Below are 26,173 nucleotides of genomic sequence, written 5' to 3'. Positions count from 1 at the left end.
TAACCTCCTCTCAAAAACTACGCTCATGCGAATAATAAATATGTCAAAGAACGTGTTGATTAAAATTATATATAATTATAAAACAGTTTAAATTAAAACATATATACTATATAAAAAATATCCTTGAACTCTAGACACGTTTCAGCGTGATAATAATTTAATTATATAAAACGTATTTTGTATCTACGTTTTATAATTAAATTCAATAACTTTTCTTTGGCGACATCGATTTTTCGTACCTGCATTGAAAGTTAACGATTTTCACAAACAACTTGCTTCTGGTGCACAAACAACGGTCAAGAAACTTTCAAGAAGGAACTTTTTCAAACTAGTACGTTGGCTAAAGTGCTTGTTAAAAATTTGTCGCGCATAAACAAATAAATTAACATATAAGTACTTGCTTGCATTATGTTCAATGTTTCATATTATAAAATGTTCTTGTGAAAAAAGATACTAAGATAAACACAGTATATATTTCATTAACATACATAATTATAATACATTTTCAAGCATTGGAATAAAAAAATGACAAAATATTTCGGTTCCATCAGCTTAAATTAAAGCTTTAGAAACAAGATACTGCCGAATCAGAATCAATTTACTTAAAATTATATTTAATTTTGAAAAAAAAATTCCATAAAATTTTAAATATAAATTGCTGCGGTACCTCACGACAGTGAGAGACCGACAGCTAGTTTAAAATATAATACGATTCCAAATTTACATTTTGGTTTTAGATACCACTTATCTATGGCTCTTTTTGACATCTAGCTTTTGGCATTATCAGAAATTACCTGTATAATATATATACTCCTAAAAGATATTACATATTTGTAAAAAACATGTGATCCATAAAAATAATGTATGCAACAACGTCACAATTAACTGTACAAAAATTATAAAAGCGAATTAAATATATTATTAAAAAAATATGGTATAATAAGAAAAACAATTGTACATCACTAAAATAATATTAAAAATATTTGTAAATTTAAAATAATGATATAAATGTGCATCATAAACATAAAATACTAATAAAAACTCATTGACTTTTTCTAGGCAGGTGCATATAAGCAATGGTATTTAAGCTACATTCATTGTTTGTGACTAGGGATTGTAATAATACCGGTAGTACCAATAGAAAAAGCAGTCAATACCGGTATTACTAGTATTGACATTAAAATTATTATTTTAATTAATTACCCGAAAAAATAATAATTAACCATGTTTATTTATTAGCAAAACCAAAGCATTCAAATACCCCGGCAACTATTATTTCGATATATTATTATTTTAGTTAAAGCACTTTTTTTAATTATAGAACAAAAATATTTCCGGAAATTCAGGCTTTTTTTTTGGAGCAAAAAATTTAGGATATAATACCGCCTTTGATTGACCTCTTTTAGATGCACCTAAAATTTTTATTATTAATATATTCAACAATTTATTCGAGTTTAATATTTAGCTCCTTATGAGAAAGGAGTGCGTATGAAATTGTAAATAAATTTGTTCAAACAGCATCATTTTTTTAAAAACATATTTATAGGATTAATGACTGTGATATTTTTGTGATTAAGATTTATTTGTAATATTTTATTTAAATTATTGCAAATTTAATACTAATTTCAGAATATTGCAATAATATTTATTTTCGAAAGACTTATCTTTTATATACTAATTTATTTCTACTCATTTTAAAAGTAACATTAATTAAATTTGAGTTATAAATATTTCTGTAAATATTAGAAAATAAGAAAAAAAAATACTGCATAACACTTTTAGTCCTAGATAATTTGACATAACATATGCAATTTTTTTTTGAAAAAATTCATTGATTTGCATTTTTAAATAAATTATGTTGTGTTTTAAAGTTTTTTTTTGTGTACTCTTAATGATGTGAAGTTTTAAAAAACAATAATATTTAGTTGTAACAATAAAAAAAAATATATTTTTCATATTTATTAATTTAAAAAAGTTAAATTTAAATAAAGTTTGATTAAAAAAACACCTGTTATTTAATTTTAATTATTAATTACTTATTTTATTGTCAAGTTGGTAACAGAAAATAAAGCATTGAATTATTTTCCAATTCAAAAGATATTTTTTTTATAATACATACATTTCGCGCAATTTTTTTAAATACGTTTTTAATTTAAATATATTTTTTAAAAATTACTTATTGCTAATATTTAATACCAATGCTTAGTAAAGCATATTTTGTAAAATATTTCGGTGAAAATATGTCTGAATGAAGATTATACAAATAGTCTAAATGCAATATCTGCTATTGTTTCACTTCGCCAGCCATCCCTATCATAAAAAATTGCGCGGATATTTCATTGTTACATTACAAAACTACTGGGAACTGCTAGGTACTGTTAGATTTGACTAAGATAAAGCAAATGTATTCCTTTTATATTGTGGTTTTGGATGTATAATATAAGAAAAATGAAAAAAAAGTGAAAATTTTTAATATAAATTTAATTATTATTATTCTTTGTTTTTTATATATAATTTTTTCAATTACGCTTCAGTAAAATTAGCCTTTCTGTTTTATTTCCATGAACTACGCAGCAAAAAATGCGCAACTAATTCAAACAATCATAAATTATAGTGATTATTACACATATGTAATTGTACAAAAAATTGTTTCTTGTACCGACGTATAAAATTAAACTAGCCCCGTTAAAAAATTTTACTAAAGTTTAAATTTTGATCTTACTATAAGTGAAGCTTGCAAAATTTTTATAGTTTTTTAACCTCAATTATCAGATTTTTAGCAGCCTTTCTACCTTAAACGTCATATTTAATTTAGTCACCAACGAATCAATAGAACTTAAATTGAGCTTTGAGACGATTTTCATAATTTACGACGCAGAGCCACGGTAAGAACGATCCATCACGTATCTAATCTAAATACAAATTTATTACACAAATTTGTGCGACCAAAATGGCAATTCTCATTAAAAAAAATATTTTAGAAGAAACAGTATTTAAAAACGATCAATTATGGGTGTATTTTTTATGTTATTTTTTTATATAAATATAGCTATGATTTATATATTATATGTATATAAATAAAAATATATATTAATAATAAATCTGATTTTAAAAACATCAAGAAAAACAGGATTATATACCATAACTCAATTCTAATACAAACTTATGTTATAATTGCATTTTAAGCTCATCGACTTAAACGAATACCTTCCATACTCAATGCATAATGCAACTAAATTGCTTTTAATTTAACAGCGTCTCGCTGTGTACACACTAACAAGTATTATATGGATTATCTATTGAACATAAGACCAAGAGCCATTGTTCCATGACGAACTTGTTGAGGTAAAGCAGGTCATTTCTATATCGATTCCCATCCGGACGACCGTTACATTATTATGTGCATAACCTCTAAACGTCTCATACGATCCTATACAAACACCATAATCTCTAATACACACACACATATACCAAGTATCGGTAAACTCGCATTTCTCGAAAGGTATATTAAACTCCTTTGAGCCATGGCCTCGGGTTTCATTACGTCCGTAGTTTTCCCATACGGATGTAAAAAATTGGATTACGTCCATAAATAAAATTATGCGTGAGCCTTTTTGCAGTTTTTCCTCTTCTTTCTCAGGTAAAACATAGGTATGTGTACCTAGGGACGGGTCTCCTACTTTTTCAAGCGAGCGCTGCTGACCGGACGGATTGTAAAAAGTAGTTGTAAAATTGTGAAGTTCGACACGCTCGGATGAAAATAGAGAAAAAAATATCGATTCGAGAAGTAGCAGTATAGTAGAAAGGTTTTCTGTGTAGTACGTTTATGGCGTTGTTCTGGGCGTTTCATTGAAATTTATGTGCCGTGTGGGTATCTGCAGGTTTAGATTATGATTTTGTATGGTGTTAGAGTATGTTATTAAATATACAATTATTAATGAATACGTGTAAAGATACGTTATAATTATAGGAAAATAAAACTTGAGATAGAATCCTTTAATCCTTTGGTTGCCGAGCCTTTATACATAATAAAATACATATATGGTAACCCATTTCAATTACAACGTCAGACTCAAAAAAAATTCGGCAAAGAAGAAAAGGCTATTTATAAAAGGCTATCATATTTCGATATCTGCATTGTTTCTATTTTTAAATACTGCTTGTTAATTTGCCAAAATTATTAAAGGTTATTTAAAAACATTTAATATACGGTGTGTGTGTAAATAAGAGTAAATTTTGTGAAGAATAAGGTAAGACGGTTAATTATAATTTGTTATTTGATATGCTATACTCACAATAGGTTAACTTGGTTTTTAATTATAATTATTAGCAAACGAGCAAGTCATTGTGGTAGAAGGAATATAATTATTATCATAGTTTTACCGCATAGTTTTTTTTGAGATTGGTTCAAAGTAGCGTGACTTTTAAAGCTAGTTAGACGCAGAAAAATCTGATTGTTGTTTATTGCATAAAAACATGTAGATGTTTTGTGCATCTAAGAATCTGCTTTATGGTCGTCGATAAATAGATTTGTGATAAATGACTTGTGTCTGAGAGTAGGTACTGTGGTCGTCGTTGATTATCAGTAATTATTTGAGTGATTGGTTCCTCGTATGTGCATTTTTAAGAACATCCCAAAATACTAGAAACTGATTTTTAGAATTTATTTAATAGTTCAAATAATCCAATAATATATTCATCAGATAAAAACAGAAATACCACTTTGCCACAAATTAGTTAAAAAGACAAAGAAGAGTATGATCTTTGATCTCCTCTAATTTATAAAAAATGCCGTCGACTTAAACGACGTTTTGAAGGGCTTGCCGTCATTGCAGTCTTAAGACCAATATTTAATATTATAGAAAAGGCACTGTAAGTACAAAAAATAAAAATGCTATACATTAACACCATGCAGATATTTAAATAAGTCATGTAAAATAGTCTTACAAATAATGTACATTACAGTTTTTTAACTTATTCAAAAAAATAAACATAATCAGCCATATATACTGAAGATGAAAGGAAATTATTATTTTTTGCCCAAGAAATTCTAAAAAACTGTTTTGCAAAAATAAACTTATTTACTAATTATAATTTCAGGAGACCGATAAAAAATGCACATCATAATCCAAGAATCAACTTCTTTAAAAGAAGCACAAATGGTTTCTTTTACTTCAATAATAAAAGCTTTTCAAACTATTCTTTATAAAAATTTTGCTCTGAACATATCCCTAAAATTAATATATAATGGTTAAATAAGTATTCATGTCTCTTAATTATAAGTTTATCAAACACATAAACATAACAATCGATACAAAAATGTAACTTAGATTTATTTGCACAGAGCGAGAGCGGATTCCTCAACGTCCTATTGCAATAAAATGTAAAATATAATGGAATAGATACGTTTTTGAAATAAACGAAAAAAAGCATATATATATTTTATTAAAATATGCCAATAACTTATATTATAAAAAGGTTTAGGTAAATCTAGGAAAACCAATATCATATCGTTGTTTTGTATATATACATAGGAAATAAAAATGTAAATGTTTGACTAACCGAGGGATGGGGTTCCTGTCCTCCCTTGGCGGTGCCAGGCGCTGGTTGCTGCTGCTGTCCGCGGGGGCCCCGGGGCTGCGGGGTGGACGCCCCGCTGCCCGTCGCCCCCGCGGCACCCGCGCCCCCGCCACTTCCGCTGCCGCCCGGAGACTTGGCCTGTGGTGAATTACCGGTGGTCCTGTTGACAAACGACAGTACGATATAAAACACTGTTTCACAAAGTTTCAAACAAAAGAGCACACATATGCATCCACATGAAATTTTTAAAATAAAAAGTGTCTACTGTATATATGTACATATTACATATATATTATCTAATTGCATAGGACACATCAAATATAATAATACTTGAGTGGACATACATTATGTATTCTGTTCCTGAATTTTTCAGTTGTTCCCGGAAAGTATTTATTGACTGACTTAAGTTACACGAAGTAAAAAACCGTTATGTATATAGAATCAGCGCAAAAAAAGGTTTTATCATTAAAAAAATATTAAAATTAGATATATTTTAAGTCTTAAGCTTTCGCAAAACACACTGCTCTATTTAATGCTATTCTTAGGTTATAATATATACACAAGCAATGAAAGAAAGCTAAAGTCAATATGATACTAAAATATTAAAAAGTGCATTCTAATCATAAAAAATAACTTTATAGTCTGTCACAATATTTATTCGATTAATTAATAGATTCTTACTAGTTTCTACCTGCGTCTTACTGGCTGCGAAGTCACACCCCTTAAGATTACTAAACCTTAAACAACTTTATTTTATTCCCAAAAACTGTACTCATAAGCCGTAAAGCAAATTAACGTGATTTATTTTACCAGCTACTTTTTTAATTGGTGAAATGCTTGACTTTTCTTAGTTCATGTTATTCTCTCATAAAATAAATTTACAACATAATTAATTTACGTCAGATATGTGGCGACCGTTTCGTTATCCTATTTTTATTTTAAGCGAGATAACGGTGTTTTATGGAACCACTCTCAAATATGTAGAAATCGCAATTAAGACTTTCTATGAAATATATGAAGCATTTGGTTTATCCATAAAAATATACCAATCACACGTCTAAAGGGCTTACAAAATCTCTTGAACCACGTAAATCTTAGGTCATCATCGAAAGTAGAGAAAACAGCGCAAATTAATTTTTTTCCTTCACGCTTTAGGTTTTTAATCCAGGGCTGTGGAGTCGGAGTCGGAGTCGGAGTTGGAGTCGTGGAGTCGTGGTGTTTTGACCGGAGTTGGAGTCGGAGTCGGAGTCGTGAAAAATGAGCGACTCCGAGCATTTTTTAAATTATGAAATTTATGAATTTTTAATTGCGTAATAATGAATGTGTATAGCGTATGAATATTAAACATGTAGAGAAACACCAAAAATACCTGATAAAATTAAACTTTTTTGAGTCGGAGTCGGAGTCGGAGTCGGAGTGGAGTCGTGTTGTTGGTAAATATCGGAATCGGAGTCGGAGTCGGAGTCGTGTTTTTTTTAACGACTCCACAGCCCTGTTTTAATAATTGGAATTTTGACCCTCTATTTAAGCCGGGCTCATGGTGTCCACCAAAAAGAAGTTATACTGAGACTGCAGCTTTCAGATCTGCATTCACTGAGTAAGACTCTTCTTTAACTTGTCCACAATAAATTCAAAATAACGGTGTCACTTAAATTTAAGGTTTGCAACAATTAAATACTTGTCCTTTAGTAATTTATATAATTTGTTAGAACTGATCCTATACACAAAAGCACACGCTTAAGACTACCATATTGATTTTACCAAAAAATGGTGAAAGTAACAAAAATAATAAATAATCTATTAGCATATTTTTGCAGGGAGTGACTGAATGATATTTGTAGTCACAATTTTTTATAGGCGTAAGCCCAATGCGTTACAATGGGGAAATCTGTATCAACTGAGTAAGTCAATCAGATATAATGAATACCAACAAAGTAGGTATTAAAGATCAGAGATCATCTATGGATGACATAAGCCGACGGAAAAATTATTATCATAGAATATTTATTTATTAGCACTACTGCGGAGTTTAATACAATTGAAAAACTTTAGGAATATAAATTTTGTATTGTAAGTAAAAATATTTATTGTACTCAATACAGAAAATATTTTTTTTTTCTAAAATTATGTTTGTTGATTGAAGAATTTTAGTCATGATTTATTTTATATATTATTTATGTAGATAGTGTTACATTAATTAACGATGAAAATCCAAGCGATTGCAGAATAGATACATAATGTAGTTTTAAAAATAGGAAAATATTTAGGTTTAGAAAAAATTCAAGATATTGAGAGACAAATGGATTACGCATTTTAAATATAAAACACATGTATCGACTATGTCTATGAAATATCAAGCTGTAATTTAAAAAATTATCAACACAAACTTTCTAGGACTTGATGCATAATTTTTTGCTGCATTAAGTCCTAGAAATATATTTATTTTTATTTACAGTATTATTTTTTGTTAATTCATACATATAATTATTAAATAAAAATAACATCTATTTTACATATTAAAATTCGCTGTATCTGAGATATAAAAATATTTTGATTTTAAGGATTCCAGAAAATGTAAATTCAGGAAAAATATGTATGACTTTCGATATATGTACAATATATAATATAATAATAATTTTGTCTGAATGTTCCCTTATGCAAATCGCTGTTTACCGTTTGAAACCGGAATATTAGTTTACATGTCTAAAACCAGCATAATGCAACCCTTTGGCGATTTATCTTAAGGTGTATACACAGTCTTATAAAACGTAATACAAGGAAATGGATGGAAAGGCCCTTTAAACCTAACCGATGATTTATTTGCACAATGTACATATATTTAAATTAAGTTTTCCTAAAATTAATGTTATTTTTATAATGAAACAATAAAATCACTTTAATTTTTAGCAGTTTTTTAATTTTATTACTATAAAATATTAGAGGCTTTGATGCAAAATATTCTCAAAATAGTCTCAGTTGCCATTCGAATTACATTTTTCAGTGTAGTCTTTAAAAAAAAATCTATATTGAATTTAAAGTATGTTTTCTTGAACATAGAAATAATTTAAAGTCCAAAATCTCTTATCTTTAATTTTTTTTTATCCAAAAATTTGAACAGTTTTTTTCTAGATGCTTTACTACAATAGATGCAATAAATAAATCAGCCTGAATTTTGCGTATTTCCATTTGATATTTAAGGTCCACAGATGAATTATCAATATTTAATGAATTGTAAGATAAATATATACTTTATTTAAGATCACCAAATTAAGATAATCATATTGTAAAGCTTCGATCAGAATATTTTATTCAGTAACAAATTTTTAATAATTTAACTTTTGCCCTTCAGATTCACAAAGAAACTCTGCTATATTTTTTTAAGGATAATACAGTGTCTAATCAATATTTTTTTCCAGTTCCTGGCCAAAGCCATTTACCTGGGTATCTATTAATTTGTTCTTACTTTTATTTATTTATTTTTTAAGGCAAAAAAAAAACAAAAAAAGTAAGAAAAAAAAAAAAAACTTGTTGTTTCTTATTAAATTAGCTAGCACTTTTTTTTTTAAATATTTAAGTTATTTTATTAAGGTTTTTAACTAATGGGTTAGAATGATTTTAAGGATAATAAATAAATCTAGTTATATGGCAAAATGTTGAAATGTGAGTTTCTTGAATTTATCAGTCACACACATATATATGACATTTGGAAGTATTATGTCACACTTCTCTATATGCCTACAATGTTTTGAATATGCAATATACGTAACAAAATCATAAGCAGTTGTATAATACCTAGCATATGTATTATACGTATTGTACGTGCCGTTATGCTCGACAATTAAGCGCACTACGTGCTCTCGTTAAACGTTTAACAATTCGAACTAAACTCAAGGTAATACATATGTGTGTGTATGTTATATAAGGTTCGTATAGAGATAATATAGATAAAAGGGATCGTATTAGGTGGCAAAAACGTCTAGTGTAATTGGTCAAATAAACGCGGTGCGAAATAAAGAAAACGAGGGAGCAAAGCCTAAAAAAGGTTCTTGTTGTGTTACTTACTCAAGTTGAGCTCTGCGTTGTCGAAAAAATCCGAGATGGCGAAAATATTCAGCGATGGCGGCACAAGGACGAGAAGATCCGGAGATAACATGAAAAAGAATGAGAAAAAAAAAAGTAATTAGTTACGCATAATACCCTATTATATATGTACATATATAACAAATATATAAAATGTCATTAAAGTTACTTAAGATATTTATAAAAAATCATATTATTTATTAGCTTTAATGTATAATTTATTAAGAAAAATATTAACGAAAGTGTATAAAAAATAAATAAAAAATCCTATTTACTATATAAGCACAACGTGTCAATTATAAAATATTTTTAATTAAAAAATACCGTAAATTTTGTTATTTACGGTGGTTGTTTCTTTTACAGAGTTAATATTAAATATATTTAAAAAAAATATAATACAAATTTTGTATTAAAAAAGCGACGGGCAAACATTTCATTAAAAAAATTCTGGTAGATACACGCTCGCTTATCCGTCGAAAATCTCTTAATCTAAATACGCCTAGCCCTTGTTTTCTGAATTTGGTCGCGAATGCTTGATGTATTCTATTAGCATAATTGACTTAGAGTCTGCTAAATAAAGGAAATCTCGGATAAGGCCACTTTATCTCCAGCAAAGCGCAAGAAGACAAGAGAAAGATCGGACTGTGGAATCCGCACGGAAAGAAAGAAGACACAAAGTGAGCCGTAAAACGTGATCGACGATTTTTTTTTCACTGTCGTAAAACTTTTTTGGGAAATATTGCGGAAAAGTTTTTTTTACAGCTGACAGATGGCACGATGGTTGGCCGTAAAGCCATTATCGAAGGGTTTCGCAAACTCGTCCTTGGATCTGTCAAAATCCATTAGAAAGGTCGAAATTTTATTTTGCAATAAAAGGGTGTCGTTAAACCTTCGCATAAGGCTTAATACGATTATGTCTAGTAAATCGCTCGAATGAATACATATTAAAAATATGAATGGTTTATATGAACCGAGTATAAAGAAAAATAAATAAGCTAGAAAAAAATGTCTGATTTTCAAGTCTATGTATTTCATTTATGAGATAAAAAAATACCTGTCAATGAAAGATTTGCTTCGATTTATGCACATACGTATATAGTTTTAATATATAACACAAAGTTAATCAAAACTGTAATAATACAATACCTATTTTATTTATAATTTTACACCACTATGTATTATATAAAAATATACATTCATTTTTTATAAAACAAAACAAATTAATCGGTTTAAATATAAATACAGAATTTAGTTGATTTTGTTTTGTTTAAAAATATATAAAAAAAACACTTATTATTGGCTTTGTTTTAGTCACATAAATAATTATTATCAAATAAAAGGTATTACCTAAAATAAAATACTACTAAATGTTTATTTAAAATGGCTGATATTCAATGATAAAACAATAGTCTATATTGTGTCTAATTATATAATTAATATACAAGTATATTTGCACAATTTTAATAGAAAATCAAAACTTAATAGTTATTTATTTATTTTAATAAATCTTCCATTGTAACCTGACAGGCGTAAGCCCAATGCGTTACAACGGGGTAAATCTGTACAAACTGAGTAAGTCAATCAAATATAATAAATAACTATAAGTAAGTATTACCCACGATGACATCTATATTAATAAATATAAATTATTATGAGTAATATAATTAATAACCAATAGATGTCATTGCATTTTTATAATAGCGCATTTTTTTATCAATAAAAATTCGAGTGCCGCTGCCGAGGCTCGAACCCGCAACCTCAGAGTTATAAGTCTATTCCGTCTTTATATGATATGGTGTGAGTGAAATTTTTGCAAAAATACTATGTTTGAGTTCATTTTTATTTTGTTTGTTCAAACATATTTTTTGGTTTATTAAAGAATGTAATTTATTTACATCAATGGTACTAAAATAATTTACAAGACATGCAAAGAAAAATGTATTACAAACAGTAGTATATTTTTTAATGCTTACAGATTTTCAGCATATCGTAATTTTTTTGTTAAACTGTTTTTTATTATTATTTTTATTTATCTTTTCTTTAAAAATATAACAACGATGGCAATAAAATGATAAAAATCTAGTATCATTAATCGATTGTATTTGAGCGTATTTGTCAATTAATCTATCAATAACTAGGCGCGTATAGTCCATCCAAGATGTTAGCGCTCATCATGGTTGTGTTGGATATAAGGGTGCGTGTACGCATGCATGCATACATATACAGTTTTCCGCGAATTTGTTTACACCGATAGGAGAAGGTTACCAATACTAAATCAGGGTAGTTTTAAGGGTAGGGTGATCATACGTTAATAATTAAATTAAAAATTATAATGTGTTATATTTTTAATATAAATTATTGTCATGTTGTGTAATTTTGTAATCAACGAAACAATTCCTGTAATATTCTATTGGTATTTTTAAAAATATTATAATAAACAGATATTCAACCTGGAGAGTGATTCCAAAACTGTTATCATGTTTTTGAGTTAAATATGTATATAAATAAACAAAATAAGTAATTTTACACTTTCCTCAACAAATTAAATTAAAAAAGTAAAAATTAATTGCACTTTATTTTCACGTGGTCACCCTTTTATTTTTTCTCAATAATACTGTGTCGATGAGCGTTCATAACTTAGACGGACTGTACTGTGAGATAAGGGCGTGCGTTACATGCGTTCTGCACGCTCGTATCTCTCACTCACTCTTGTCAATTAGCACGCTAGCGAGCGAAAGGAAATGTATCTCACCGTATGCGCCTGGTATTTACCCCAATAGTGGTATGGCCGTACCTGTACGGCGAAACATCTAGCGATACAGATATAGTTTGGCCGTACTGGTACGGTCACGCTACTCCGCGCGCATTTAATATGCCAAGTTTGTAATTTTTGTATATATTTATTAATGACTCAATAGTTATTCAACATTAATAATTCATTTTTAGTAAATAAAACACTAATAAAAGATTCACAATATTCGAAGAAACATTTTTAAAAATTTATTTTGTGTTGATATAAAACAGTGATTCTCAACATTTGATTTTAAAGCAATAAAATAAATTTTATACCATATTATTACAATTTAAATTATTTTTCTTAGCAACTATAAAAATAAATTCAGTGGCATTTAAATATTGGATTTTATTATCAAAATATATTTTATTTAATAAATGTGTTTTTTTATTATTATTTTGTTCACATTTGAGCAAAATAAATTAAATATGTCTTAATAGAGCTTATAACTTGAAAACAAAAAAAAGTATTGAGAACCACTTTTGTATATTGAAATAATACTATGTATTGTTTTTCGATATAGGTGATGCATTGGGGTAACCTGTTAAGTCATGGTCTAAATTTAATATAAATAAATAAATCATTTTGTTTTAATTCTATCTGAATATTTAAAAATTTATATTTTACATTTTTTTTAGATCAATTATATGCTAAATATTTTTTTATTTTTTATTGTAACCTAACAAGTGTCAGCCCAATGAGTTACAACGGGCTAAATCTGTACCATCTGGTTAAGTCAATCAGACATAATATATACTTACAAGAAAGTATTAAAACCACTAGACTTTTTAGTATGGAAATAATTGACATCTATAAAAAATAGCTAAGGCCTGTTTTTAACTAATATTATATTTTGACCTTTAGAAAAAATGTTATTATAAACGCAATATATATTTTTAATTTATATATTTCGAATAAATAACAAGAGATATTGATCTGAATGCCTCTATCTGTTATTTCTTATTATTAAATGTACTGAATTATTTTGCTGAGCTAACACAATAAAAGAAATTCTTTTTTATTATTATTTTTTTCACATTTGAGCAAAATTAAATAAAAATGTCATTATAGAGCTTATTACTTGAAAATAAAATAAAAATAAAAAATATTTTCATTATATAAAGTTATGAGGATCACTGATTTACTGATTTTATTTTCCATACTTTACTATGTAAACACGAAATTTTTTAATCTTTAAAGAATATGCTTAATAATAAAATCGCTAGTCAAAGCGTTAATATACACATAAAATCATATGTTTATTTAATTAAAAATATATAAATTTTTATTAGATCGATTTAATAAGTATCACAATTTAATAAAATATAAAAAGTCAGATAAAGCATATACATTTTATGTATTATAAGTAATGTTTATAATAAAAAAATCTATGTAATAAAAAAATAAAATAAATTGTAAATGAAAATATAAATTGCAGACATTTTATTGGAATTTTATTACTATTGATTTTTTTTTTATATATAATAGTTTCTGAAATTTTTTAATACATTTTGAATTAATGCATAAACTTAATACAAATTAAGATAAATTACGTTTCATATAAGGTCATTTAGAAGCCACGGGTTCGAGCCACGGTAGCTGACTTTTTATTTATAAAAATGCGCTTATATAAATCTATATAAATTAAAATACACAATAAAATTTAAAATTATTTATACAAAAATCCTCTGATTTGCTGGGATTCTAACCATATTGGAGAACGCTATTAAATAACGTATCGTACTGAGCGCTCATCGGCAATTTATTATTACAGTGACACGCGCTCCGCACAAAGAAGCCGAGCATCTTTTATCGCAAATTTTGCTAGTTTTTAAATTACGTTATGCGGATTCAGTGAGAAACGAAAATTGTGTAATGATTTATATTTTCAATCTGACCTATATTGCAACATTGCATTAAATACATTCCATTTAATCTATTTTAAACCCACTTCGGTCAATTGCAACTGTGCAACTCAATTCAATCGCACCGTTTCTCAGAAATGTATTTATAGTGCTCACGTTGAAATTAATTTTGAAGCAACGTTTGTTGGCTTAGCAAACCGCGAAGTCTATTCATCCCACATCTCACGTTTGCTCAATTGAGAAGTATACAAATAGACACACATTCACGTATCGATACACCTGCGAAACGTCACGATTTTCTTGACAGCTATTCGATACCCGCCGCGGGGCGTGACAACGAGCAAAACAAAAGATCTTGCAAGTATTCAGAGGCTCTCCCGGAAAAAGGGGTAGGAGAAGATTCCGCCGTCGTCAAGGAAATTCCCGCCCACTCTCGAACAAAAGCGACCCGTCTCGTAACAATGAACGTCTCTGCCGTTTTTTCCTCTTTACTTTTTGTTCTGCCGTCCATTTCTGTGTGTTTTGTTTATGTGTTTGTTTTGTTTTTATCTAGTTGTACCATCAATTGGGGAAACGGTTACTAAATTTCCAGGAAGTTATTCGCTTATTTTTTGAAAAAATATACGATGCTACGAGATACGACTGTAAATGTTTCGTATTATAATAAATAAAAAGATTTTTACTACAAGAAATAAATAATTTGTTATATAAGTAAGTTGTATAGTAAGTTTTTCCTTATAAGGTCTTGTTAATAAACATTGTTGGTTTTAAAATTAAGGTAATAAAAATATTATTGCTAGATGGCAACACTATCTAGGTGTCATATGATGCGTAAGAACACATAGGAGAAGCAGCTGTTGCTAGATAGCCGCGCCTCTTAATGAGCATACAATTATTTAGCAATAGATTTTTGTGCAATTTTTTCTAACACTAAAAATAACACATTTGTAAAATAAACATTCTTTGCTACACATAAAAAAATGTTAATTTATTAAAAAAAAACTAGACGAAGTTGCAGTGACATATATTATTTGTAATTACATTACACATAATAATATAAATGTCACTGATTCTCAGACATTCAGTCTGGTGGTTAAAACTTACTGGCATAGATTTAAACCGTTGTAACGAATTAAGTTTAGTATTAGACGTTACCAAATATTTCGAATCAGTGTAACAAGGATCTTTTCAAGATCTTAATTAAATTTTAACAAATAATCTGGTTCCACCCACTAGATTCATAAGCATTTATGTAGATTCTAAATATTTTTTAATTTTATTGTAAGTAAAAAATAATAAATATTATTTGCAGCACCACAAGTAATAAATTTCACAAAATTAGTTACAAAATACTGACTAAAAGAGTATAAGAAAACCAATTGATTTGTTCCAAAATGAAAACAAGATCGGTGCTATTTGAAAAATAAATGCAATGTTTTCACACATTTCATATATTGACGACGTTACAATTTTTTACTGATTGCAAATTTATTGGACAATAACAAAGAGTTTGCTACTGCCTAAAATGATCGTTATTAGTATGATCAAAGATCTAGGAACGAAAGGATGTTAGACTTACACTAATTATGTATTGTATTATACATAAGTTAGAACACCGATGTTCTAAATCACTTCCTGAAAACTACCACTTCGCTTTCAATTTGTAATAAAAAAATTAGGCAAACTCGCACTAAGTTAGAAGACTGATAAAGCAACAGCTTCACTTCTACTGATCAATATTGTCTAGTTAAAACAAGATTTAACTAATTAAGATTGCATCAATTATAGTAAAAATTTTACATTACATAACAGTAAATAACAGCTATACACAATATTCGATAAAACTTTCTAGGCAGTGTATTTGTATATTTCTGCAAAATTCTATCAAGAATAAATTCTTAGATTTATGTGAAGGTTCTATTTAAGCCAAGTCAAACACTTGAAAGGATTTTGAAGTCTGAATTACTTACAAATATTCGCGAGATTCTTTGTGTAATTTAGACTTTCCAAAACCGTCGTGTATTTATCTTAAGATCTTTAGGTACAAGACAAAAATATTGCATACGAAAAGGCCTCACAATAAAAGTCACGTTTCATTTCAATTATGCAATGCTAAAAGTTTAATGCATAGAAATGGCGACTGTAGTTGAAGCAAATTTATTCTGTCGGGCATAATCCAGCGATAAGAATGCTGGAATGTATTATTAAAGCGACATTTATTAGAACGAAAGCGTTCATCTCGCGTTTGATATAAATTTACTGCTATAAATAACAAACAAAAGGTCTCTAGACAAATCTTGGAAATATGTAATGTATTTTATACATCGGGTATTTAGTCAATATGCTCTATATTTATCTATTGAATTATCTAAATTTGTTTGTACCATTGGACTAAGAAATATTATTTTTATAAATTCGAAAGGATTGAATCAGACCTATAGCAGTAAAGGAAATAATTGTTCGTGTCACGTTGTAAGAAATACGGTTAAATGGTTCAGAGAATATGTTGCAAGCAATTCCAAACAATGAACTGAACATTTCCAAGTAAAATCGGTAATAACATTGTCACTACATGTAAATTATTATGCATATCATAGCAAAATATAATGTATTTATTTAGAACAAGAGTTAGCAAACTATGGTTCGCGAACAATGAATGAATTGTATAATTTCAACTCTTAAAAATTAAAAAAAATTATACGTCGAATTTAGCAATTGCAAGAGATTCTGCTGTGACGCTTTTTGCGATATTTTGTTTTGATTTTATGATCCGAGGATAATAGTCTTGTTATTGTCAAAGCCAGAAAAAAACTCCCATTGGGCTTTGAATATCGTGCTTTAAAAGCAGAGTGGATTGTAAACTATTTTGTTATTAAGTTAGATAATGAAAATTTATGTTTATGGTGCATTGACATTGTCTGTAAAATAATGCAATATACATCGTCAAAATCAGACTAAGCACTCGACACTTGCAGAACATATTTATTTATAACTACGCATTTTTTTGCAAAAATAAAATAAGGAAAATAACTAAGATCAGTACACGAGTATTTAATTTAATAACAAATAAAATAAATGGTAAGTTAAAAGTCGTGTATGATTGTCGGAGCCTTATTTTAACACATCAGGCTTTCGATGAGAACAGTTGTTAAAAATGTTGAGCACATTGTGAGTAACATCAATAGACAAATAAATAGCGAAGTAAATTTTTTTAAAGATTTTGGCTTTTTACAGTTAATCTAAAACTATTTCGATTCTTAAGCTTAGGTTTTTCAATGGCAAAATTTAATAAGTGTACTTTGTAAAATAGCAAATCTTTTGTATAATTAAAGGGTTAAGTAAAAAAATAGTATGAATATGTAACCATTGAAAATCAGATTACAATTGAACATATAATGTGTTGAAATGGCGCTCCTATATTTTTCTTGAATCATGACGAAAAAATTACTTGATTCTTCATAAAAATTATACTTTTTGGTATTTTTTGTATTATTTATGATTTACTACAAATTATTTAAAATAAAAAAATACTATGCATAACTTAAAACATATTGCTATGCAACATATAACACGCGTTATGTCAATTTAACCGCGAAAGCGTAACATACACATACACTAGGCAAAGCGAACTGCTAACAATCCGATTCTCTTTCCACTTTCCAAAAGAGCACTTTTTTCCTCCATCTTTTTATTTAACTAAAACCTACTTAGTCAGATTTTTCACAATTAATAGAAAAATCAGATTAATATTAGGCATAAAACATTTTTATAGGTATTACCACAGAAATCCTACAAATAAAAGCAACATTTTTCTTGAATCTAAGAAAAAAAAATATTCTAATTTCTCATGGAAATAATATTTTTTTGTTTTTTTAAGATTACTCATAATCTACAACAAATTATTATTAATAAAAAAAATAATATTGAAAAAAAAACACCATAAATATCTAGCAATGTAATGTTTATACGCGTTATGGAAATTCAACCGCGAAAAATATTTTTACAACATGCTTATATATTATTTATATAGATGGCAAACACGATCAATTGTGAATATTATGATACGTTGTTTCGCGGTCGACCGGGTTATGGCTTGTGATCGACCGGTCTATCGTGACCGACTTGTTGGACGACAACTGACGTTGATTGAGTCACGGTAAACTAATTTATGTATTTACCATGTTATCAAAAAATATAAAAAAACATAATCTTTATTCACATAAAAAAAAGAGATCGAACTGCAGTTCTTGCAGCGTTTTTAGAATCTTAGTGCAAGTGCAGAATATTTAGATTTTTTAAAATCCATTTGACTGAAAAATTTTAAAATTATTTTTAATTGTAAGTGATTATTCTGACATGCTTAAAAACAAATTACAAAAAAAATCATAATTTTCTAAACGTGTCTTTCAGGTGACGAATATGGCCAAAAAAGATCATATGTTTGGAGAATTTTATTTGTATTAAGCAGCACCTATGTATAAAGACATTTTAAAGTTGAAGTACCTTAAATTATAATTTAAGGTCAGCATTAACGGTTGATAAAAAAAGCAATTACATTATCTTTATTACTAGATACGTTTTGAGCAATCTGCAATAAATGGCAAAAATAAAACATGAAAATAGATGCTTACATAAATTTTGCTTTCTGGCATGTCAAGCCAAACATATTTTCGTACCAGCTTTTTACAAAAAAAGGTGGTATAAGTTGTATTAAGTTTATGTTGATCCATAGCGTATATTCAAACCCTGAAATATATTTTCGTTTTAGACGAAAAAAATGTATGTCACACTGACTGTATGTCAAGACAAGAGGATTGTTTTTTTGTATTTCCATGTAAATAAATTATAAATAAAATCATTTGAAATGATGAAAATGACACAATATATTTAGTTCCAAACACTAAAAGTATTCTAATCATGACAACCTCTTATGCGATTTTCGTTAATCTAAGGGAGAAATATATCTCTTAGGGACTCATGAAAGGGTTCGGTAGAAGGAAAAGTTATAGATTGATTGCGGCCGCAATGGAATTAAACACACCCTAAGGGTCGGTCCTTGGTAGCTGCAAAATAAACAACGGTAAATATGTAATGTGGCGATTAGTTAAGGGCTGGTTGCGGCTCGAATCTCGCGGATGGGATTAAAAAAGGGTCGGTCGCCATTCGATTTACAGCTGCTGTCTAATAAAAGGGTCTAAAGCCTTCCCGGCGGGCGGATAAAGCGCATTTTGTACTTCGCATATTACATATTGAACTAGAAATTTATATATACCCTCATGTTTGTATGTATATTCAAACAAATCTTGTACATTGTATAAATTTAAAACCACCCGCTGTCGGCGCAGCATCCGACGCGGATGATCTTTCTACTAAAAGCGCTGAAAGCTATGAATATTTTACGGGCACTTGTCGACGTGCTCGTTAGAGACAGCTACCAGCAACGACAGTAACTGTGGTGCCGATGCACATTTGTGGAACGAAGCGGAAATGAAACGAATTTTGCGTCATGAGTTCAAACCTGCATGAGTCCGTCACATACCATATGTAAGGCATAACAAACAATTTGCATCCTTTATTCGATTTACCCTAAATTTTTAAGAGTTAGGTTTTCAGGTATATTACATCTGATAAAATGTATATTTTTTTTAAATATTACTATGATCTGATTTATTAAAAGTATACTAATAAAATATTACCAGCATAAAAAAATAAGAATTTAGTAATACTTTTATGTACTAGGAAAATATTTATATTAAATAAAAAAATAATATCCTGTTGAATAACTATGTATGTATATGAATTTACTTGCTCAAATATTTGTTTTTATTATATGCTAGATATTGAAAATCTTAATCGCTCATTATTTTTTTTTTACTAATAATAAAACAATTCATCAATATGTTAGCATTATCTATATATAATAACATACTATCTGGTTTTACATGAAAAATAAAATTCCAATGAGTCATAATTTATGCGCATTTATAAAACCATGTTTTCATCATAATAAAATAGAGCTATGCGATAAATATTTAAGATTAATGTAGTACTCTTAAGTAATTTAATATTGCTATTAAAATAAATTACAATATTATGTACAAAATTAAAAATATAGTAATAACTATTTTAACTGTACAATACTCATTAATCAGTTCTATATATACTGTATTAAAATTTTTATAAATATCATTGTTTTCTTATTAGTTCTAAAATTAACTGCTTTTTAATAATAATTTGTAAGTTACTATGATTTATGTATCAGTAAAAATATAAAAAAATTCTAATACTAAATTATTTGCTCATATTTTAACTATTTAGATTTTGTATTAGAAACAACAATAAAAACTCGAAAAATATCATTAAAGAAAATGTATATATTAAGAAAAATTAAATTTTTTATAAATTATTGCTTTAAACATAAAAAAATGCATTAAAATTTTTGACTTTTATTATGTATTTCATTACAAAAAAAAATGCTGAAATTGGTATTTAGTATTAATTAAATATATAATACTATGCTTTTTTGTAATATTTTTAACTATTTATATTTTTTAAAAAAGCAGGATCTTATAAATGCATAGTGTTTAAAAAATCTTCAGTAGGAAATTAATTAATAAATTTAAATAATATGATGTTTTACATAGTATTATAGAACTTTATGTTAACAGTGATTGTACATTTCATTTAGACAGCAGATTTTTTTTGTATCTGAAAAAATCCTCTAAAGACATTGTGCTTAAACATTTTTAAGCAAACATTATTTTACACTATTTATTTCCTGTTTTTTAATAAATAAAATAAATTTAATAAATAAATTATATAATATATACATTTAAAAATTCACTATCATAATAAAATATAGTTTATATTGGAGGTAAAAAAATATAAGTATTATTAAACTTTATGATTACAGTGATGATATATAATATAATATCTAAGAAAATTCTCAAGAGACATTGTTCATATTAATATTCAAAATAAGTTAACTTTAAATTATTATTTGTAATATATTACATAACACTGTATATATTTAAGTTAAAGCTAAATTATCTAAATACTAAATTATTTACCTATTTCCAAACTGTATATATTTGATGCATATGATCTTATAAATAATAATATCAACGTTAAAGAAATCATTCGTGAAAATTTTTGTAATTAAATAATATACAATAAAAAGATTTTCTCAAAAATAATAAATTCTTCATGATTTTACTATATATCTTTAATGAAATCATCAAGTAAAAATATAGCAATTGAATCGATAATTTTATTGAAAAATTCTGCAAAAGTCATAGCTTGCTATTTTATATGTTTTTTTGTATCACTGTTAACTAACATCGATAGATTAAAACATATTGGGCTAATGCCTGTCATGTCACAAGAAGAAATATAAAACTTTACTTCGGAATTTTTTGACGATAGTATTAAATATAAATGTAGGAGGAATGTAATACCCTTTTAAATTAAAATGCTTATGTTAATTTTACTGATTAAACTATTCTAAGCAATTTTTTGATATTCAATTGTATTAAATCTAAGAAATACAATTATATTAAATCTAAACTAAAACTGAAACTAAAAAACCGCATTGTATGCTTTAAATTTAATAAAACTATGAGTGTAGCGCTGTGTTTTATATGAGCAAATGTTATGAAACAGCAAGGCGAGAATAATACGACTGTATGATCCTGTAATTCTAGCGACTTATTGCTGCTTTATTTATTTAAATATTCTGTATTTATTACTAAGAAGTAATGAATTAAATAAAATTAGCTAATACTAAAATATTCCTGACGAAAATAATTCAATCGTTGAGAGCATAAGAAAAAATATTAAACTATCATCATATGTTATTCAGATAATGATAATAATTAAAAAATTGAGAATTGAATAAATTTTCTGATTTAACTTAGCGACAAGTAAACAAGATTGCACAACTCAAAGTTTCAACGCCCTGTTGTCCATTAAAACCAATTTTATTTTTGTTTAAGGTTCAGATATTTATTCGAGCGCGCAACAAACGTCCATAAAAGTTCCAAGAAAGATTCGCCCGAGACATTTTAAATCCGGATGTAGCGTTTATATCTCCGAGAAAGTTTCAGACAAGGGAATGGGGCGCCGAAACTTTCCTTGGACCGCTGGGATGACGCACTTTTTACCCGTCTCCTGTAAAATTTCACATGAAAATACCATACGTGTCACATGCATACACACACGTGTATAAAATGGGATTTGAAGAGAAAGTTTGACGGTTGTTTCGCGAAGCAGTGGCGAAAAAGGGCAGAATGGTTTTGATATTTGAGACAAATAAAGCTTGGGTTGAGTTGTTTGCCTCGAGTCATAACGCGCAGAATGGGTTAAATTTTTTAGATCTGGTTTAATGCATTGTGACACATATCATGACAGTGCACTTTTTCAGCTATTTTAAAAGCATGATACGTGTTATATAATATATTATATGCATATATTGTGCATCGGTATAAAAGCTCGACGTAAAACTTTCGCTGAGCTTTCATAGTGAAGAGTGCATTATATTTTTTATTCGTGCTAATGGACGAGTTAAAAAAATTTCAATTTTTAAAATCATAAGTAATACCTGCCAACTTTGTCATACAGATATGTTAATATAATATATTGAACTCTATATATATATATATATATATATATATATATATATATATATATATATATATATATATATATATATATATATATATATATATATATATATATATATATATATATATATATATATATATATATATATATATATATATATATATATATATATATATATATATATATATATATATATATATATATATATATATATATATATATATATATATCTTTTGTATATACAAAACGTGCTTCAAGATCAAGATAAAATATAATACCGAACACCGCTCATATTGCAATCGTTAAGATTGCAAGAAACCACACAAAGCAATATTATTCGCAACTAGAATATTGTATTTAAAACAATATATTAAAAACATATTACAACTTGCTGTAATGCTTCCACTACACTCTCTGCAAGTTGTCCAAACCGAAATTACAACTGAAGTCGGCCGAGATCTACGACTTCGAGTGTCGCAGATTTCATATGCCCGCGAACTTCGCGGCGTGCATAACGTTCGGACGGCGGCTGCTAAATAAGAATTCGTTATGGTGTGACATTTATATAAACCGATCTAGGAAAATACATGAGGATATTTGAAACTGATTTTTTTTAACAAAATCAAGTACCACTAATTATTTTTTAATTATTTAATTTTATATAAAAAAAATATAATAACGATATCTGTTAGAAGAATATATTATCAAAAATATAATTAATCCCTTCTGGTGCCCTAAAATATTCAAAAATGTCAGTAAGAGTCTGTTTTTTTTTTTTTTTTTAATTTTGTTTATTACATAATTAAATAATACATTTTTATAAACATATATATTTACATTTCATTGGTTGCTGGTTAATTACCATTATCACAATTTACGATTCATTAGCTAAATTAAGAGGAATTACAAAAATAAGAATAATAATAAAAAACATAAAATACGTGAAGTTTAGGTCAAAGTACATAAACACCCTTAACAAAAAAAAAGAAAATAAAATAAAATAAAAAAATAAAATAATTATAAATTATAAATATATATTTTTAATATAAAACTCGTAGACCTGGTGCTGTTAAATTATTAGATAAAATTTATGCGTCAGAGCAAGATGTGCTTTGGCATTTTGTGTTTATATTTAAATTTGAGTTTGTTTTTGTCGTAATCACCGATTCTTGAGATTAACGGGTTAGTATGATCTCGCGGTATATTTTTATAATAATTATTCGTATGGTGGTGAACATGTTCTTTAATAGTTGGAATTAAATATTTATTATGAAGTTTTTTGAGGTTAGTATAAAAAGGTGTATTATAAATTATTTTTATAGCTTTATTTTGAACAACTTGTAGTTTAGAAAAGTTAGTATTACACGTATTACTCCACACTGGGCAGGCGTAAGTCATTGCCGGTCTGATTAATTGCTTATATAATAGAATTTTATTTTTAGTAGTTAGCGCACTTTTTCGATTAAAAATTGATTTTAACGCCGCGATGGCTGCGAGCCCTTTAGATTTAAGTTCGGTTATATGTTTATTAAATTTAAGCTTGGTGTCCAGGTGAATTCCGAGGTACTTAACGCTCGCCTTCCATTCTATACACTTTCCCTGCTCGCTTATAATAGTCGGGGGCAAAGGTTGTCTTCGAGTTGTAAAAATTATAGCCTCCGTTTTGTCCTGATTTATTTTTATTTTCCACTTTTTGAAATAATTACTTATGAGAGTTAAGGATTTTTGCAATTTTATTGAAATAGGCTTAAGACCGTAAGAGCTACTCATTATCGCCGTATCATCGGCATACATTGAAAGACAAGTATTTTTTAAAATAGGTATATCATTTGTGTACAAAATGAAAAGGAACGGTCCAAGTAAACTCCCCTGAGGAACACCAGCTGGGATATTACGCGGTATCGATTGTTCATTATTTACTGAAACAACATAACTTCGACGATCAAGGTAGGAGCGTAACAAGTGTAGCAGATAGTTAGGGGTTTTATATTTGTGGAGTTTGTAAATCAACCCATCATGCCACACAGTATCAAACGCTTTTTCCACATCTAACATTAAGAGTCCCGTTGATTTTTTCATGTTAAAATTAGCGGAGATGTGCTCAGTTAACCTATTGAGCTGATGAGTCGTAGAGTGGTTTTCGCGGAAGCCAAATTGTTCATTGATAATTTTATTCCCCAAAGATCCCTTTAAACGTGATAAAATTATTTTTTCTAATATTTTACTGAATGACGGTAATAGGCTTATTGGACGATAATTAATAGCGATAGTGTTATCCTTTCTTGGCTTTCTAATTGGGTGGATCTTTGCGGTTTTCCAAATAGCGGGAAAGTACCCGAAAGATAAGCAGGCATTAAAAATATTTCTTAGATAATTGATGCTAATTCTTGGAAGTTGTTTTATCGTAACGTTATCTAATTTATCTATACCGGGACTTTTTCTATTCTTTAAATTTTTTATGATGTTATTAACTTCTGATAAACCAACTTTGTTCACTAAACTAATATCTACGCTAGATGAATTAATATTTCGTATCGCACGGGCGACTTTGTTGTCTATTTTTGAATCTAAGTAATTTACAGTAAGCGAATAAGATGTGGAGAAAGCGCTGGCTAAATTTTCTGCCTTATCCTTGTTCGTGCATGCGATGGTGTTTCCATTTTTTAATGGGGGTATTTCCGAATGTTTATATTTAAGTGATTTAGTTATTTTCCATAAGGAATTATCGGCCGGGTTTAGATTTTTTAGTTTACGCGTCCACGATTCGTTTTTTATTTGCTGAATTTTATCGCGAATATAACTAGTTACGCGGTTTATTACAGATTTAAGTCGCGGAGATTTATTATTTTGCCACTGTTTTCTTAGTTTATTTTTGATTTTTATTATTTCGATAAGTTGTGGAGTAAGTTGATTTTTATTATTATGATTTTTACGCGTCGGTATTGATGATATTTTGGCTTCTTCGATAACGGATGTTAAATAACTGATATCATCGTCAATTTGTTTAATGTTATGCGGAGTATAATTCTGTCGCTCATCTTGCAAACGAGACTCGACTATATCTTTAAACTTTTTCCAGTCAGCTTTTAAATAGTCAAAAAGCGTTTCAGAGACTACCTCCGCTGAACCCTCCAGCGAGAATAACACTGGAAGATGGTCAGAAGACAATGCCTGAACGCAATACATTTCTGACATATTTAAGTTACCCTTGACCAAAGCAATATCCAGAATT

The 26,173-nt window shown here is 27.9% G+C and overlaps 1 protein-coding gene across 9 annotated transcripts in view; it reads right to left on the bottom strand.

Moving 5' to 3' along the window:
• Positions 1-26,173, bottom strand: part of Syt7 (Synaptotagmin 7) — a 589,787-nt gene that overhangs the window by 45,411 nt on the left and 518,203 nt on the right. For 6 of the 9 annotated variants that reach the window (XM_088198052.1, XM_088198055.1, XM_088198054.1 and 3 more), the window contains 2 exons: positions 9,643-9,654; positions 5,563-5,740 (listed from right to left, as the gene is read on the bottom strand). In XM_088198052.1, the coding sequence (XP_088054178.1) occupies positions 5,563-5,740; positions 9,643-9,654 (190 nt within the window). The remainder of the gene's footprint in view (positions 1-5,562; positions 5,741-9,642; positions 9,655-26,173) is intronic. The other 3 variants (XM_088198058.1, XM_088198059.1, XM_088198061.1) reach the window with 1 other exon arrangement.

The sequence above is a fragment of the Plectrocnemia conspersa genome, unplaced genomic scaffold (genome assembly GCF_051122295.1).
Source record: "Plectrocnemia conspersa isolate PC_06_02 unplaced genomic scaffold, ASM5112229v1 ptg000011l, whole genome shotgun sequence".
Classification (NCBI taxonomy): Eukaryota; Metazoa; Arthropoda; class Insecta; order Trichoptera; family Polycentropodidae; genus Plectrocnemia; species Plectrocnemia conspersa.
This window is presented reverse-complemented; position numbering and strand designations above follow the sequence as displayed.